Raw genomic sequence first — 19281 nt, forward strand, 5'->3', positions numbered from 1 at the left:
ATACTATAACATTTTCAGGCAATTTTGAACAATATACTATACTATGACGTTTTTATTCAATTTTGAGCGACATACTATACTATGACATTTTTATTCAGTTTTGAATGACATACTATACTATGACAGTTTTATTCAATTTTGAACGACATACTATACTATGACAGTTTTATTCAGTTTTGAACAACATATTATACTATGACATTTTTATGCAATTTTGAACGACATACTATATTATGACATTTTATTCAATTTTGAACTACATACTATACTATGACATTTTTATACAATTTTGAACGACATACTATACGATGACAATTTTTTGCACTTTTGAAAGACATACTATACTATGACATTTTTATTCAATTTTGAATGAAATACTATACAATGACATTTTTTTGCAATGTTGAAAGACATAATATACTATGACATTGTTATGCAATTTTGAACGACATACTATACTATAACATTTTTAGGCAATTTTGAACAATATACTATACTATGACGTTTTTATTCAATTTTGAGCGACATACTATACTATGACATTTTTATTCAGTTTTGAATGACATACTATACTATGACAGTTTTATTCAATTTTGAACGACATACTATACTATGACAGTTTTATTCAGTTTTGAACAACATATTATACTATGACATTTTTATGCAATTTTGAACGACATACTATATTATGACATTTTATTCAATTTTGAACGACATACTATACTATGACATTTTTATTCAGTTTTGAACGACATACTGTACTATGACATTGTTATGCAATTTTTAGCGGCATACTATGACCTTTTTATTCAATTTTGAACGACATACCATAGTATGACATTTTTATGCAATTTTGAATGACATACTATACTATGACATTTTTATGCAATTTTGAGGGACATACTTTGCTATGAAATTTTTATTTAATTTTGAACAACATTCTACACTATGATTTTATTCAATTTTGAGCAACATATTATACTACATTTCTATGCAATTCTGAATGACATACTATACTATGACCTTTTTATGGCATTTCCTTCTTTGTTTTTCCCAAGTTGCAAGTTAATATCACCAAGCTAGAATATGTGTAGTAATCACTGTGATTTATTCAGTCAATGAGATTATTTCTCTTTGTACAACTGACACTCTAAGTCTCACTTTTTTTAGTCTTTTTGATTTTTTTATGTGACATTGGTTAATTAATAATTAGCTTTAATTACTGAGACAACTGATCATAATTTGACTGGGCACATTTATAAATATGCTTAGGATATATTCTTTACTAAAAGTCTATTAAATCAGTACAGATTTTCTTATAGTTGATACAGTAATCAGGTGTGATAGTGTGATGGCTACACGTGTTTGTTTACTGAGAAGGTGACACCACTGCTGGCGGGAGGATCAGGGAAATCAGCGGCCTCTGTGCAAGGTGTTAAACTGTAAATATTATTGGCATGCTGATGGTCTCCCACAGCGCCATGGTGTGTAAAATCGTTAACAGGCAACATGATGGGCCTTCTCCATCCCCAAGGTGAGAATGTGGAGAGCGTTTTTATCAGCCATTATCCAGAGGGTGCCCCGAGGTGTCTAGTGTCACATGATCAGTCTGGCAATCACAGAGTACTTTATGTCATCATCAAAGAAGAAGGCTGCATATATACATAGTCTCTCTTTGATATTTAGATGTGTAAAATGTGTTTTAGTAACATTTTCTGTGCTGAGCCTCATGTCCAAACATTCAGGTACATCAGCTTCCTAGAAACATCTGAGAAAATAAATCCCACAACATCATGTAGAACACAATACATCAGCTTTTAATTTGTGAAAATACAAAATGAAATCATGTACAATTTATGTACAAGCCTATTTGTACAAGACAATAAACTGTATTAATTATTGGGTATTATGACATAGTCAGAAATATCAACTTAGCACTGTCATTGTATCCACAAGTCAATGTGCTAAAAAGAAATTCACAGAAATAATACAAACTAGACTGCAATGCTGAATGTCTCTCAACCCCACAGGTACTGTCAAACAAGAACACACTAGAAAGAAATATTTTACATTAAGCTTTACAGATTTCTTTGAAGAGTACATAAAATGAATCAGGTTCTGCTGTTGACGATGGATCAATGAAAAATAGTTTTAAGACTTCAAATTATTTACTACAGTTCTAGTTATCTCCAGGCAAGTACCACCTCATATCAAGAAATAAAAAGACTTGTTTTAAAAAGAATGGTCTTTGAGCAAAGAGGAAAGTACATTTCTCAGTCTCACAGCAAAAGCAAACTTTGCTTAAATTCAGCTAAACTAGAAGCCTCTTTTCGCAGCAGTGGGTCTTCTGGAGTCCTCCGTTGGCTTCAGCACTGCCTGGCACATTACTGGCACTGAGGGTTGGATGGTTTGGATGTTCTCTGTGCCAGTAAAAATGTCACAACCTCTCTCTGTTCACATTCAACATGAGTCCGCTGTGGAATAAGCTTGCGTCGTTGTTTCTTTTAACTTTTTTTCCCCCTTTATTGATTGTGAAGTAAAGTGACAACAGTGCCAATATAGTTTGTAATTTAAATAAGACAAGACAAGATTAATAAACCACACTTAACTCTGCGTTCTGGACTCATGCGTGTACAAAACGAAACAAATGATCTGTGCTTCATTGGATGTGTTTGTTTTATGAATACGTCAGATATGTAATGGACAGAAAAGAATCTATCCGAACACTTAAATAGCCAAAATAACTTTTTTATGATAGAGCTGTTTATTGTGTATCTACAAAACAAAACATGTCTGATTATGGCATTAAGATTGGTCATGGAGTACATGTAAGTGCGTAATGGCCTCCAAGACAATCCTGTGTCAGGCAGTGCTTACAGCCAAAGGAGGACTTACATATGCCCACTTTATGCGATATGTGGCTTTTACATTCAACTATAGACTTATCATAATGAGCCATGCTATACCACAGCATTTAGCTTTGCTGTTTATTGTGTCTTAAGTAAATGAGTATCTCTGATATCATGAACTGTGTGAGACTTTTGGATATATTCTAATGTCAACAACAAAACAGCTCTATCATATTTGGCTATTTAAAAAAAAAGAACAGAAGAAAAGAATAATATTCCTTACATTTTACCCCTGGAGAAATTCTGCAGTTCCTTAAAAGCTTTACTTAAAATGATTTCTGGGGTTTTGGACATTGCAACCGTACAGCAACATTAAAACAGTTATAACAAACGACTCAAAAAGGCAAAGATAAGACAAATATAAATGGATAGAGATAAGGCTGGAGCCAAATGCCATTTACACATGGACGCTGGCCGTCTTAACTGTCACAAATGTTGTGAATTAGCTCCAAATGGCAAAGGAATCACTGAGAGTCAGTCACTAACAATGCCATTGTGGTGGGATCGCAGCTGGATGTAAAATACACATTTTAACATACTGTACAGAGTAACTCTGCAACACTGGGTAAAGTAAATGCAGTAGTAGTAGTAGTTGTTCATCAACAGCTAAAAAGGCAACTTTTACAATTGCAAAACTTGATCCAGTTATAGTAATCACCTCTTTTTAGTAGCGGCAGTCTTTTTTTAAATTGCCGTTCTCCTTCAAGTGACCCTCATTCCCCAAAATGGAACAAAAAAGTCATGGAGTCTGGTCACAACTAAAGATTCGCTGTGCAAACTAACAGTTGAGTGGCTGCAACGTTTGACTATGATTGTCTTCATGTATTTTACATGTATGATCCTAAATCTGCCTGTAAGGTAAGCGTGCTGCAGAGGTGAATGAGGAAAGCAGTTTGTGTCCGTCTCATCTCATGTCGATTGATTTATGTTTGCAGATGAGAAGATAACCCGAATCCCAGTCTGACACCTACACGATGAGTCTTCTGGGAGCGTCCAGGTGTCAGCGCGGGTCCGGAGCTCAGCACTCGTCTTCTGCTTCTCTGATGGGTGGGATCAAGCTGCTTGTGGATTTACACTGACTGACTTGGTTGATGGCGAGCGTATTCACAGGCTTGATCTGTATGGTCCTCAGCTGAGTATTTTCTGGCTCATCTGTAAACCATGTCTTTTCTGAGAAGGAGCCAAAATCATATAGAGACAAAGAGGAGGGACATCAGACAGTTAATTCTACAGGAACGTTAATCACAGTTTCAGTGTTTGTTTTTCAAGTGCACACAGAGCATAGGGAGGACATTGTATATTTAAAAAAAATACTCCTTTAAATGATTTCATGGAAAGAAATTCTGACATGATTAAAAAAAATCCCCAAGATGATTTTTTTTTTTTTTTTATAATGGCAGGTAAGTGTCGTTCAGTGTCCCAGTTTTAACCTTATAGGTTACTCACCTCATGGCCAAAAATGCTTCATTTATATAAACCATACTGTCACTGAAGCATGCTGTTTTGTTGGGTTAGCCAACTCATTCTCACTCCCAACTCGTCAAATAGCAACGCTTGATCTGTGGCTCCAGTGTCAGTTTTTAGAAGCTCAGGGACAGCGTGTACGTCTACACTTCTTACATGCATTATGTCGCTTCAAAATAAACTTCATTTCTAGGTTAGGCAACAAAAGCACGTGGTTAGGCTAAGAAAAAACATCAATGTTTGGCTTAAAATAGGTATGTCTGTAATTTAACGTCATGTCACCAGCGTAGGATGCGACACATACTCGCACACTGCCTTATTAAAATAACTCAATTGACTTTGAGTTTGACACAGGGGTGAGTGCTGCCAGAGAGCACTGGAACAAAGCTCCGCCACTTTTCTCCAAGTGGGGAAAAGAAGTATTTGCAGTTTGCACAATTCATTTACGTTTTTTTTTTTTTTTTTTTTTTTAATCGCTTGAAGATCCAATAATCACTAAAGTTTTTGTCATGCAAGAGAGACAATGAAAACAAATGGAATAGTCAAAGTTGTCATATAGGCAGTTAAGTCATGTTTATTAATTCATAACGTCAACTCATGTATTGAGTAACATGCAAGAAGACATTCCACCTTAAAATTCATCAGCAACTGTCTGCGGTAGCCTCTCAACAGCATGGTAAATTGAATCATATTTTGCTCAGTCTGTAGTTAGCTGTAACTGGTAAAAATGAAGGGCAGCGAAACATCAATTTATTGTTATATTTGACTAATATAGGTAAAATTGCCACTGTAAATGGCACGTGTTGTGAAGTTTCACAACAAAACAAGAAAACGCATCGGAATCAGGTTTCTGTGCGCAACGTTTGTTTTCGTATGATGCATTTACAAAAAAACCAACTGTGTGTGAAGGCCTTAAGAACAGTAGTTACACTGCCTAACTTTTGCAAGGAGCCACAACTTATCCATGCATGTCATAGGTGCACTTTTGTACTTAAACAAATAGCAATCATAAGTGCTTTATTGTAGGCAACTGGACTTGCTTGCATTTCTTGAAAACGTTTCACGCCCCATCCAAGAAGCTTCTTCAGTTCTAAATGACTGGTGCAGAGTCGCAGGCTTTAAACTCTGTGTGGGTGTGAACCCTTACAGAGTCGTTGGGGTCGCATGTGAGCTCTTAGCTTCAGAGTTATTAAGGTCACATGTGAGTCGTTGACCTACCCTGCCATCATATGTGTCGTTAGGGTCAGATGGGACCAGATGTAAATGGGTGTGAGGTCATCTAGGGAGGGAACCCAAGACTACATTGTACGTGGGTGATCAGTGGTGTCATAGGCCACCTCCTCTGTTTAAAGATGGTCGTACCAGTTTGACGTAGATGGCCTCTTTCAGGCCTCTACCAAACCATCTTTTTTCCCTGGCCAGGATGAGCACATTGTTGTCCTTGAAAGAGTGTCCCTTCTCCTTTAGATGTAAATGTAGATGACTTTTACATGTAAAAGTCTTGGATGAGAGGCGAAACGTCTTCAAGAAATGCAAGCAAGTCCACTTGCCTACGATATAGCACTTATGATTACCATGAGCTGGATGACTGAGAATCTCCCCTTGTTTTACACTGGACACAAACAGCAGCCTCCTGAGTAAAAGTCTGAAATGTATTTGACCCATCCACCTCACCTCCCACCCACTTTATGTGGACTTTCTCGCACATTATACAATGTAAGTTGCTCAGAGTGTCAAAAAAATGCCACTGTCAGCTGTGTCTCATACTGTCACTGAAGGGTGCCTTGTTGCGCCAGTATCTGACACAGAGGGCCACTGATCGAGTGTCAGAATTTGACGAGTTGGGAGTGAGACGGGGTTGGGTCAGCAGACATGCAGGTCACCAGTTAAAACAATCTGTTTTCATACTTCATCATACCAAATTAGAAGTTAATAGTTTCAAGGGTTTTATCTTTTTGAGGGGCTTCAGGCTTGTGGCTTGATGCAGCTTTCTTTTCTTATAGGAGAAAATGGATAGTCTGGCATAACGTATCGCTGGTGATTCATCCACTTGGCAATGCCCAACAGTCATGCATTTTCATCAACATGACTTAAGGCAGTGTTGCTGCAGTACATTAACACATATGCCAGGAGATACACGTTGCCAATAATACAACATCAAACACCACTTGATACAGAATAAAGTGAAGTAGCATCAAACCATTCAGTTGCAATCACACATTCTACAGTCAGACCTACAGCAAAATGTACTGCACAGGTCATAACCATGCCGTCCTGATGCAGTCGTTTGGAAACACTAAACTACTTGGCTTTCATTCAGAGGGCAAAATGTCGGCAAGGACATGACCATGTTCAATGCATTATTTAACATCATGCATAATCATTCACTTCCATACCTTGGCCCACTCTACTCATCCTTGTTGCACTTTGAGAAAAAGAAAGTAGTACACTAAATGTAAGCTAAATGGGAAATTCTAGGATGACCATTAATAACAGAGACTGCACAACATAATGATCAGAGGTATAGAAACAGCAGATGCTCTCATTACACATGGATGTGGGGTAGGTTAAACAGAAGGGGGGGGGGGGGGAGCAACAGCTCAACGAAAAATAATGAAAAACAGAACATGTATCATGTCAGAAAATCTTTTAGTGCCATTACTGTGCATTGAGCCACTGTAGCAGGTGTCAAGCAGCCATGTTGTATCCATGCCTGTTGCCAAAGCAATTGGAGGGATGTCGTCCATGTTTTAGATGTAATCAAGAACTCCAGTGAGCAGCATGCAGCTAACCAACCAAGTGTGTTGCATAATTTGATCAGCACAAACAAGCAACTTCATGTAGAAATAAATGCACTTCTGTAACATTTGCAACGTATATGTATGTGCAGCTGAACATGTTTTCATTTCATATAGGAACAAATTACTAACCATAGCAAGCTTGAAGTGCTCACTCAGCAGCTGTGAAAATGTAATGTGCTCGTTCATTTTTTTGAATTAACAATCAAAGAATATTTGAATATTTTGTCATAGCAACAATATTTTAGAAAGTACCTGGAGAATGCATACCTCCACAGATTCTGTGAAATCCTCGTAATGTGTCAGTAGTAGAAACCATTTAGTATTTGTAATCAAAATACAGACAGAGATTAACAATAATACTTAATAACAATAGCAGTCACATTTTTTACTGCATGGGAAAATGAAATGGCCATATAATTTAATGATGTTCCTACACTGCCAGCCATAGTCAAAATGCTCTCTTTTCTGGAGTTACCCAAGATTAGAGGTGCCAGGTGGGTTTGGGAGTACTCATGAACCTCTGCGAGAACTGCTGTGTTTTTGTAATTTTGTCCATCAGTGAAAGGGTTGCCTCCATATGACTGCGTTCAAAGATAAAAACTCAGGCTTCTCTTTGTGTGTTTGTCTGTACAGAAAACAGAAGTTTGGAATTTCTAGCCTTTTTGGAGTCTCTGGTTCGGGTGCTATAGACGCCACCAACTGAAGATCATATTTTTGCTGGAGGACTTCACAGCTGAGGTAAGAAACCTGGAGGTGGTTATTGGGAACGTCCAAACCCAGGTAGTACTTTGTTGTTGAAATTCTGTGCTTGTCATAAACAGTCCTTAACAAAACTTGTGAGTGGTGGGCACATGGTTCCAAAACATCTTAGATGAAAGATAGATGATCAACTTTAAAGCCGTATTATCCAGTCGGGTGCTGTATGTCTTAGATGTTGAGGTGAAGAGAGAAGCCAAGCTGTCACTTGGTCACTAGCTGGTGGTGAGGGTTGTGAGGTGGAGGTTGGGAGCTGCCAGAAACAGCTGGTAAACCTGTACCAGAGTAATGGTGAACTTTGTACACCAGGCTTTAGTTCCTTTCCACACAGTCTGACTAGAAAAATGTTTCCTCCATCCTGTGAGAGGTTGAAGGCCATGTCCAAAGCCTCAGTTGCAAAAACGTCTCTCTTTAGAGTCATGGCTAGAATGTCATTGGTGCTTAAAAAGTATTCAAAGTTGATTAGTCAATTTTGTGACAATAAAGGCCCCTAAAAAGGATTGGAGAGTTTTGACTGCCGTTTTATGAGGTATTAAATTTTGTAGAATGTTTTAAATATATATTTTTCTTAAGAGGTTTTATGCTAAAGTTTGTGTGAATCTAATCATTGCATAGGCCAGAGTGGGATTTTCTTTTTTTAAAGGCATACTACAGTGACATACTATAGTATGTATTTTTATGACATTTTTAAGACATTGTTAATAGTATACTATAATTTGACTTTTTTATGACATTCTATACTTAGACAAGAGATTTCACATTTTGAAGGTCGGTGTCTAAAAGAAAGAGTGAAATCCTCTAAGAAACAAAGTGAAACTGTGTGATCCAATTATTCTGCATGTTAGACGACTGCTTGGAGTGACTGAGGTCATGGGTTTGATCCTTATCAAGGGCAAGTGAAGTTTGCAGGCCAGTTTCCATTCAGAGAAAATATGTGCGAGGGTTCTTGGTGATGTGTTGGGGTTGTCTGTGGAAATAAGTTGCCAGTGGCCCAGAGTCTGGGCTGGAGTCCTGCCTGTTGCTGGTGGATGAAGCATTCCAAACACTCCTGCTGTAGCAGGGTCAGGGGGGCTATGTCTTTTATGACGTACTCCACGATATTTTTTTCGTGACATTTTGTAACATTTTTTATGATGTGCTATTCAATTGCCATTTAGCATAATGAGAACTTATGTACGACTTTGAATGCAGGACTGCTACTTGTAAGTTGCAGCACGGAATTTTTAAACTGCTGTATCAGTAGTTGTACTCAAAGATTGGAGTACTTGTTCTATCACTGGTAAATTCCAGTGTTTGAATTACACACTAGCTTTTGGGGGAGCCCTGTTTTTTAGGGGTGGGTAGTACTCTACAGTACACATGCTTGCGCATGCATGAACAAGCTCATCTACGTTGGGAAGCGTGACACGGGAACTTAACTTGGGTGTTAAGGAGCTGCAGTGTTTATTCATGGACAAACTGAAATCTACACTGTACATTTACTATCAGTTACAACTTAACTGCCAATTTCTCAAATCACCAGTCATCATCACTCACATTTGACTGGCACACACTTGCTGTGCCATGGGCTATTCCCTCAGACGAAATTGACATGAGATAGTGAAGTCAATACAGTAATACGTGGATGTGTGTGCACATTTTTTTTTTTTTTACTGATTATTGGTTAGAGTTCAGTGAATTTCAACTGTCAATTAACATATACGTTTTACGGCCAATGGTGTTGCTTTTATACAGCACTTACAGCATGTCTTGCTGCTCAGCCTTTTCTCTGTCCACCAAAATGGCAGATGGCCTTACTTAAACACACCACTGCCAAGAATTTATCCACATTTGGCAGTTAGCTGGTGCTAAATTCAGACCCTTGCTGTGTCTGAATTTCGATCATAAGTTCAGCTTGTTCTGCACTAGGCTCGGCCAAGGATCAGGCATGCTATGAATTTTGTTTGCGGTTTTCATGGAAATACAGGTGCAGCTGAGGAATGGAGATCTTCCTGTGCAGTGAATTCAGGGCTAAGCATCTGCCTTTTTGCTGATGATGCAGTTCTGTTTGCTTCCATGAACCATGACCTGGGCAGTGAAATTGTGTGGTTGCTTATTATCCAGTCCTTAGTAAAAATATAATTACTGGTAGTCCACCAAATAAGAATAACCATGTTGTTAGATAGCCAAAGTGTCACTGAAACAGCTTGACAACAAGTTTAACAAAATAACACTGAAATGTGACATTCACTTGTAAACACAATGTAATCATAACGGTTGTGTAACTTTATTAATAACTGTGACATTTTCTACTTGCAAATATCTTGACATAATTAATACTCCATGGCGGCAAATAACATTTAAGTGTAGCATCTGAATGTTAATGGAAATCAAAAGGCATTAAGAGGAGATGATGTTCAGTATTTCATAGACATACTGTGAACTTTTAAAGACATATAATTTAAAGTGCAGTTCAAGTACAATGAGGTTCAGCTTTAATTTAAACAAAACAAACAAGTTTCATCAGAGTAAAACTTGGAATGTTATAAGATGGATACACTCACTGACCTTCATCACAGGGGTGACAGTTATTAACACACACAAGAGAGCACAGTCTTTAGTAAAACTTAAGGTCTGGAAATGTTTGCCAATTCCTACTCTGAGGGTACATATCCTGTTGGCCAAAATCCTCCATATAAAAATACTTTTGCTTTCAGGGCCCTTCACATTTTAAAGTAGACAATACCATCTCAAACTGGGAGAGTTTTCTTGTTAGGAGTTAGCCCTGTGTGTGCAGGTAAGAGCACTGCAGGAGAATCAGCACTGACATTTAAGCCTGTCACGATAATTACGTTCTCAAGTCATCGTACGATACACGGACATGACCCGATATTGCCCATTGAGTGTCCAGACATCTTTGTTTGCATAAAAATGTGACATTTTAGCCAGCATGGTGCCAGAATTAACAGCAGGGTTACCAAACATTGCTTTGACACAGCGAGTCTCTCTTTTCTCCAAACCCACTTACTTGCGCAAGTTCGAAGAAAAATAAGACGACACAGTGCAGCTTACCGTCAGCCTGCAGCTGCACTTTTGAGGTGGAAGAGGCACAGAACTGACAGCTGTTAGCTTGCGTAACCCTGGCAGCGAGTCAAAAAGTCTGTCGTTTGTAGTTTTACCCTCCAACAATTTCATCCACCACCCCATAAAACCACAAACCAACCGCTGGGCTCACAGGCTATCAATCCCTGGCAGCACACCAGTGATACTATGGAGGTAACTGCATTGTTTCTGAAGCTTCACTAAGCTTGTCTATTAGCCGCGAGAGGCATCGCTTGTTTTTGTAAAGTCTGGAACTGAGTAAATCTGGGCTACTTCAATGGGTCCATGTCATTGGTTCGACAGCCCATTGGTTCGACTGTCCGCGGTGCTGAACGGCTCGCAGCGGGCATATGGTGCGCCGCGACCGGCTTGACGCGGAGCAGGCTCACGGCTTATGTGTTTGTCACTTTCTTTTTCATTTTAACCCACACCATGATCTTTTCCTGACCCTAACCAAGTGTTTTTTGTGCCTAAACCTAACCAGACCTTAACCACAGGGCATCATGATGATTTCGGAACGGACTTCGGAACAATGAGTTTAATATGGTCGGAACAATGGGCTGTCGAACCAATGGGCAGTTCCTGCTTCAATAAATGTAGTACAATCTCATATAGTATTTTGTTGGGTATATTAACAAGTGTTAAAATTCCATTTCCAATGTCTGAATATTCTTAATAACTAAAAGTTCATCTAACTCGAAATGACAATAATATAATTTATTGCAATTATTTTTGAGACATGTATCGTCCATCAAAAGTAGTTATCGTGACAGGCCTGCTGACATTTTTAAGAATGAAAAACTAAACTAGGTAAATCTGAATAAAGCAAATTATCATTTACAATATATTCAATAAAACATGGATCATAACACCAACAGAATTTAGCCTGGATGTAAAAACAATCTACAAAGCCCTTTGGTTAGGTGTCTCAAAGTTCACTAAAAACAAAATGTTCCATCTTGCTTTTGACTGCAAAGGGGTTTTTGGATAGATGTCTAAAATAAAACTTAACGAATATGTTACATCATGACAAAATGTCAAGGAAAGAAAAAAAACATTATCCAGCTACTAAAGAGTGACAGATTTACTTACAGCCCTGGTAAAAGTTTACTGTAGTCCTTGGCATATAAAATGTACAAGTATGGAAAGACTGAGAACCACAGTAACAACCAATGGATGGAAAGACTCTTCAAAAAAGCTTACTGTTTGGCTGCCCCCAGGAAACACAGAAGCCCTTTGTGGTTGCCCACTTTCCCCTATGCCATGGGGCACACCACACTGTTCTGTACTGCATGGGGTTGTTGAATGCTAGACATACAAGTAACACACACATACACACTCCAAGACAAACATACACACATCGACACCCAGACACATTACAGTCTGTTTGCAAAAGGACACACAGGATAGTAACTGTTGGCAGGCACTGTTCACGGACATAGACAGTCAGAGAGCTTTAGAGGGGCACATACTTTTGTTTGTCTCGTGAGTCCCTGCTTTTGGCGCGGTTGGTGCGGTTGGTGGTTGGGATAGAGTGGACGGAGGAGCTCTTTTTGCTGGAGGAATGGGACGAATGGGAAGAGTGGGAGAGGCTGGTTCGAGACTGGCCCGCATTGTGGTCAAACTGCATCAGGCAGAATATCAGGTCTGAGGGCACCAGCTCAAACGCATATGGTGGATTGGTTATGACGTACCTAGAGAAGAGAGGGAAGGCCAGTTATAAATTTCAGTATAGGTTTGAACAAAGGCTTTTTTGTGACTGTTGTTACTAAATACAAGGACGCATTAGGTCCGTACTCACCGTTTGGTACATTGGCTTTGTGCATTTAGATGTGCGTCTCGTAACCGATAGATGCCAAAGCACAACATGTTGTATGTTTTCAGGGCTTTACAAAACAGGTCACCATAACAGCCACCATCCTGCAAGACAGTGACAAAAAACATAAAGATACATCGTACGAATCCTTAACATTGACTAAATACACCTCTAACATAAAAAATGAGTCCCGAACTGATCATTGTTTAACTGGTACCTGTCATTGTAAGCCATGTGCAAACTCTTCTGATATTCTGAAGGCTTGTGCACACTAGCATTCAAAACATTAAAAAAAATTCTGCAGTCAGCTGATTCACTCACTGGGCAAAGAGAAATCCGTGTTATAGCCAAAATACATGGGGCACAGACACGACTGTCATGTAGGTGGGGCAGAGTATTTTTTATTTTTACCAGCTACATAGAATACTTTTTTTTTTAAAAAGATATTTCTTAGGGCTTTTTTTGCCTTTAATTGACCTCTCACTAAGCCCCGCTCCTTGTGATGGTTTGACAAGCTTTCGTTCAGTAGGCTATATCTTAAGTAGCTAGCTAGCTAACCCTGCACTTAACAGGGTTTGATTTTGGTTTTGGAACATAGAAGAAATGTATATCTTTTTCAAACCTCTCCAGGTAATGAGTATCATTGGCCAGAATCGAGCCCACGCCTGCTGCGGCATGGACAGAGCCTTTGTACATGGGGTGCCTACTTTACCAGGTGAGCTAATGGGTGCCGCAACATAGAATGCGTCTTTGTAGTTCGTGGTTGTGTGCCAGCTTACCAGTGTGGGGTGAAACGTGTTACTGTAAACACATTACCTTTGTCAGTAATGCAGTAATGTTACACGTTACTGTTCTTAATTTGGTAATCACATTAAAGTTACTAATCAATTTTGTTGTTACTTGTATAACATAAGTTCTTCAATTATCTGCATAATGAGCAAATAGAAAAAATAATCAAACATGCTGACAACAGCAATGCCGTGTCTGAAAAATGATTTGAGGATCTCCTCCTCATGAAGTACAGTAACCACTGTTTTAGTAATAATGCGTCAAATACGATGGACTAGTCTACTATAAAGATATGGTTTGACGTGCGAGCGACTCAAGTGAGTTTGTTTGGCCTGTTAAATGCAGTCCATATACCATTTAAACATATTTTTTTCTGTCATCATCTGGTGGTGTTAGGAAGACTCATCTCATATACCTTATTAGGGCCCATTGATATATTTTTCAGCCAAAACATTAAAACCACAGGCTGGTGAAGTGAATGACATTGAGCATTTTGTTACACTGCTGGGAAACCTTGGGTCCTGATATTTATGTGGATGCCACTTGGCAGGCTCCACTAAACTAAACACCACTGCAGATCAAGTACCCCCCCCCCCTCCCCCGAAGAAGTATTTGTGCGCTGGTACCCCCAATGCACAGTGGGACCTCATTGGGTCAGACTTGGCTCTGACCTGTCAAGGCATGGACACAGGACCGCTGGGGGTGATCTGTGGTGTCTGGCACCAGGGCGCTGGCGTTGGGGTACAAGCACATCCCATTGATGTTTGATCATCCAGTTGTTTTAATGTTTTAGCTGGTCAGTGTTCTTGAATAAACTAATAACTAAATACAGAAAGTTAGCTAGCTTGATTAGCTTTGTTTACCTCTTTAATAATCCTGAGAACAAGCTGCCAGAGTGTTAAGGAGTTATCAGCTTAACATATAACAGTGCTCTGAACTCTGGAGCTCTTGCTCTGGTACTGTCACTTTACCTTTATGTACATTTACTACTGTTTGATTCTGTGTATACAAATACATTCATTATTTATCATTATGCATATATATTTACAACATTCCTGTTTACATTTTATTCATTTTGCAATTACTGTCCACCACAAATATGTATAATTTACCTTAAAAAAAAAAAAAAAGGTAAAAATCCTTTTTTCAGTTTTAAATTGTATAAAATGTATCTCTATGGTCATAATGTATGAATATGATAAACTTATTTGAGGATGACTGGATTGGATTAAAACTCTGGGTTTCGCTGTCACAGAACACACCTATTTTTGGACATACAATCCCTGTTACTCATCTCAGCTCTGAATCACAGCCGTCCCTGTTAGTCTGAATCTTTTCACCGAAGTCAGCTCCCACAACACAAGCAGACAAAGATGTGCTTAGCCCTTGGGTGACAAGACCAGTCACTTACCCCGAGGTCGGCGAAGGGCCCGTCGTACAAGGCCAGCTGTGCCACGCGACACCTGTCCCTGTTCGCCAGTGTCTGTGGCGTGCTGTAGCCGCCCCGTAACGCATTCTCCTCTGCCAGCAGCCCCTCCAGCTCCGGCGTCGCCCCGCCTGTTACCAACGTCCGGATCAAGGTGAGGATATTATCATTGAAGTATGTCTAAAGGAATGAAGGTAGAGAGGGGGTGAGTCCTTCAGCAAACGCCACTAAAGTCACAACTGAAGCTTCTCAAAGTGCCAGCCGGGCCGAACGGTGCTATCTAACCCTGCCCTGTTGTGTCACATTGCTCTGCACACTGGGAGAAAAGACAGGAGAATCCAATTACTGCAGGTTAGTCTCACTCCCATCAGACACAGGAAGTCCATGTACACACTCATGCTGTCCAGGCATTTCTTACAGCTAAATAATTATGTGAAAAAGTCAGTTTTACAAACTGCATGTTCAGCCTACACATTCCTCAGTGGCGTTACTATCTTTATAATTCCAACCAGTTACTGCTTTGTTGATTTTAACAAGGGCAAATGTCTGCACCGCAGTCTCTTGTCTCCCCCTGCTTGTACAGCACAGTGACATCTCCCTCAGCTGCTGACAGCACTATTGACTGAGATGATGGATGAGGGCTGTCCATTAGGTAGCATTACCTTTGTCTACATTGAGGCGCACTTGAAGGCAGCTTTGTTCTAACCTCAGTCAAACTGAAAGGCAGACAAGTGAAGCCATCATACCTAGAACAAGTTCCAGTCTTGTCAGCCATTGTTTTAACATGAGCATAGAGTTCCTACACTTTTGGGGAGGCTGATATCAAAACTCAAGATTTCTTTACATATATCAGATCACTGACAGATATTACAGACTGTTTCACTGCACTAAAACGTCTGGGTTCCTACGCAGTATGGAGAAGTACAGAATTTGATTTTCGCATTTTCCAGGTCTGGGTTAGTATGTAAAAATATTTGTGTTTTTGAAAATATAAAATTCTGAATTTCTAAAAATAAACTGATCATACAAGCAGATTGTTTATCATGGTGTTTGGAGCAGCCAAAATGTTTACCACTGTGAGAGAGTTGGGCCTGAGCGAACATGATGTGGTTGAAAGCAAGACAAAATGTAGTTTGCGTTCACTCACACCTGAACTTAAACTCTCACTGTATGCCCATATGCAGAGCTGCCTCTACACCTGTACGTCACAGCCTGCAAAACTGCTCCACTCCAGTGTGTAATACCTCAAATCCAGAAGTCAACGACCAAATTAGTTTCAAATAAATGCAGTAATATATGCATGGCATTACAAATAGTGATGTACATATCAGAAAAGTGAGGAAACCATACCTTTGTGAATAAACATGGCAGCACAGATAGTTCTATTTTATAAAAATTAACAAAAAATATGGGGGAACACTACTATGATATTTTCTATCCGATATATTAAGGGGAAATAACATGAGTATAGGTAGCCATGGTTAGTTTACTTCCTCTTTGGGCAGAGATGAACTCGTCTGGGTTTGGTGTTAAATGATTTGTATGAGCTACAGAACCTACCTACAATATTCCAATCTTCTGGTAATTATTTGGCAACCTAATAGCATACATAGTCAATATGTGGCAAACATGTTAACAGGTGGATTTTAAAAAAAAAAAATCTAGCTATTTTCACTGGATGTCAGATATGGTCTGAAAAATCTACTGAAATTTGAGTCTGGAGAAGTGTGTTATTTTGAAATGGAAAATATGTAAGAACCATGATCTCTACCATGAAATAATATTGTCTGAATTCTGAATTAAATCTGACTTACAGCACTCATTAAAGAATCCAGCACACTGACGGCGAAGGCTGTCCCACAGGCAAAAGGCTGAGTGAGGTATAACTCTGTGTCAGGGTCGTCATCATCATCTTGATCCAGGAACTGAACGTTGGAGTCATTCACTGTGGAAATAAACATGGAAATTTCACTTATTTAAAATTCTTCATGTTCATTTTCTGCACCACAGACCAGACCTCATGGAATTATTTTGTGATTAAAAAAAAGCATGGATTGTGTGCTTAAGCATTCACCAGGCAAATACTTAATTCATGTGAAGAGGAGGACACAGAAGTACAGTGGTTGTGCACAACAGTCAGAAGCTGCAGATATGGACTGTATTAGAAATCTGTGTATGGTTCAACAAATTCTCTTCAACTCCTTTCAGAATTTGGACAAAACTGTAGATTCTTTTAAGCGAGTGAAATGAAACCATGTCTGGTATTTGCGTTCGGCCTTGTGGCCGACTTGCCTCTGCCACATTCCATATCCAGGCCATGCACACTCATGACACCATGCATATTGTCAAAGCTTCAGGCCTTGATCCAAAGTCCTCCTGAAGTCAGTATCAGAAACACCAATATGCCATTGTTTGTCTTGTAAATCCAAGACAGAACTTCCAATTACTTGTTCTTGCATGTCAAAACAAATGAAAGTATCTCATTGCCCCAGAACCTTCTTTGAAGATGTCTCTGAGCACAAAAACACATGCAGTAGCTGGAAGAAAGTAATGATGTAAAATTTAGTTTGAGAACTGCTACTTCTGTGAGGACAGAAATAAATGTCAGTCATATCGACAGGGCTGAGATGAAAGAGGGGCACGGGCCAGAGAATGTGATCCGACAGAAGATGCTATGAAAACAGCCACAAGGACTTCTGAGGGATCAAAGGCCTTGTAATTCTTAGAAAAATAAAAGGGAAAAATTTTGCTTTGAGATAAGGGGCCAAAACAAGACAGGCAATTTCAACCAGAACCAAGGGTAAAATGTGCTCAAAGTGATGCCATGGGAATGGACTGAGCCTCTTGTGCAGCGAGAGAAATCAAAAGAAAGCTGATATGGAGGCAGCAGCAGTTACAACACTGCAGCACAGGACAGAGGCACTTCTTACCCAGCTCAGTTATCATTTGTATGCTGGTCCCACTGCTTTTATCCTGACTGAATGAAATCACAGGCGGTTTTTTGCCTGGCTTTGCTAATGGTGCTAGACAAGTGTTGAGGAAAAACAGTTACTGAAGCATGTCAACAAAGGACAAAAAAAACATATATACTCCACTTATTGTACAGTTAATCAAGTGTTGACAGCCTCTTATTGCAGACATTGTGCTTTCAGATCTGTTTACAACTATGTAAATAAAAAAAACATGCAACAGTAGAGGTAACATATCAATCAGCTGACACAAATATGCAGCAGCAAGCATACCTAGCTCTGTTATGATGGGAATATTTGCTCCAGTTGTGACAGAAGTCTGCCGCACTAATCCATGGACTGGGCTGTTTTCAGGAGACGATCTATCCATCCCTGGGGGTGTAAAGCCTAAATGAACACACACATAACATAAAGCACATCTGTTAATGCAATATTCAATACTTCATCAGAGGTTAGAAACACGCAACATATACTCACACAACTGTTTGTATGATATCTAACATATTAGTGCCCTAAGAATGGTGCTGTTCCATCACTTACCTAACATTACATTATGTGGCTTAGGTTTAGGCAAGTATTGTTACGTAAGTTAGATTAAGGCTAGTAAATTTACCCAGGTTATGTTTCGGCAAGTTACGTAGATTAAGTTTGCTAAGTAAAAATACATAGCTTAGGTTAAGGAAAAAAGACATGATTGGAATTAGGCACATTATGTACTAATGTGAAGTTACTTACTTAAGGTTTTGTAGGTTAGGTTTATACGAGTAAAGTTTCGTAGATTAGGTTTAGGCAAGTAAAGTTACGTAGGTTAGGTTTAGGAAAAAAATATGGTTGGACGCACATTACGTACTAATGGGAAGTTACGTACTCAAGGTAAAGTTACGTAGGTTAAGTTTAGGCAAGTTAAGTTACGTAGGTTAGGTTTGGGGAAAAAACATGGTTGGGTATGGTCATATTACATACTAATGAGAAGTTACGTACTCAGGGTAAAGTTACGTAGGTTAAGTTTAGGTAAGTAAATAGAAATAGCTTAGGTTTAGGAAAATAATATGGTTAGGCATGGTCACATTACGTACTAACATGTAGTTACGTTCTTACGGTAATGTTACGTAGGTTAGATTTAGGCAACGAAAAATACATAGCTTAGGTTTAGGGGGGAAAAAATAGTTGGGTGTGGTCACATTACATACTAATGTGATGTTACATAAAGTAATCTAACGTAGGTTAAGTTTTGGTAAGTATAGTTCCTTAGGTGAGATTTGGGAAAGTA

At 39.1% G+C, this 19281-nt stretch overlaps 1 protein-coding gene across 1 annotated transcript in view; it reads right to left on the reverse strand.

Moving 5' to 3' along the window:
- Window positions 1-1796: 1796 nt before the first annotated feature.
- Window positions 1797-19281, reverse strand: part of LOC125881277 (calcium-activated potassium channel subunit alpha-1-like) — a 148850-nt gene continuing 131365 nt past the window's right edge. The window contains exons 25-32 of the mRNA XM_049564364.1: window positions 18285-18398; window positions 17973-18065; window positions 16857-16987; window positions 15028-15222; window positions 12813-12931; window positions 12484-12705; window positions 6770-6798; window positions 1797-4079 (exon numbers count right to left, since the gene is read on the reverse strand). Coding sequence (XP_049420321.1) covers window positions 3928-4079; window positions 6770-6798; window positions 12484-12705; window positions 12813-12931; window positions 15028-15222; window positions 16857-16987; window positions 17973-18065; window positions 18285-18398 — 1055 coding nt within the window. The 3' untranslated portion in view covers window positions 1797-3927. The remainder of the gene's footprint in view (window positions 4080-6769; window positions 6799-12483; window positions 12706-12812; window positions 12932-15027; window positions 15223-16856; window positions 16988-17972; window positions 18066-18284; window positions 18399-19281) is intronic.

Source organism: Epinephelus fuscoguttatus, linkage group LG20 (assembly GCF_011397635.1).
Source record: "Epinephelus fuscoguttatus linkage group LG20, E.fuscoguttatus.final_Chr_v1".
NCBI lineage: Eukaryota > Metazoa > Chordata > Actinopteri > Perciformes > Serranidae > Epinephelus > Epinephelus fuscoguttatus.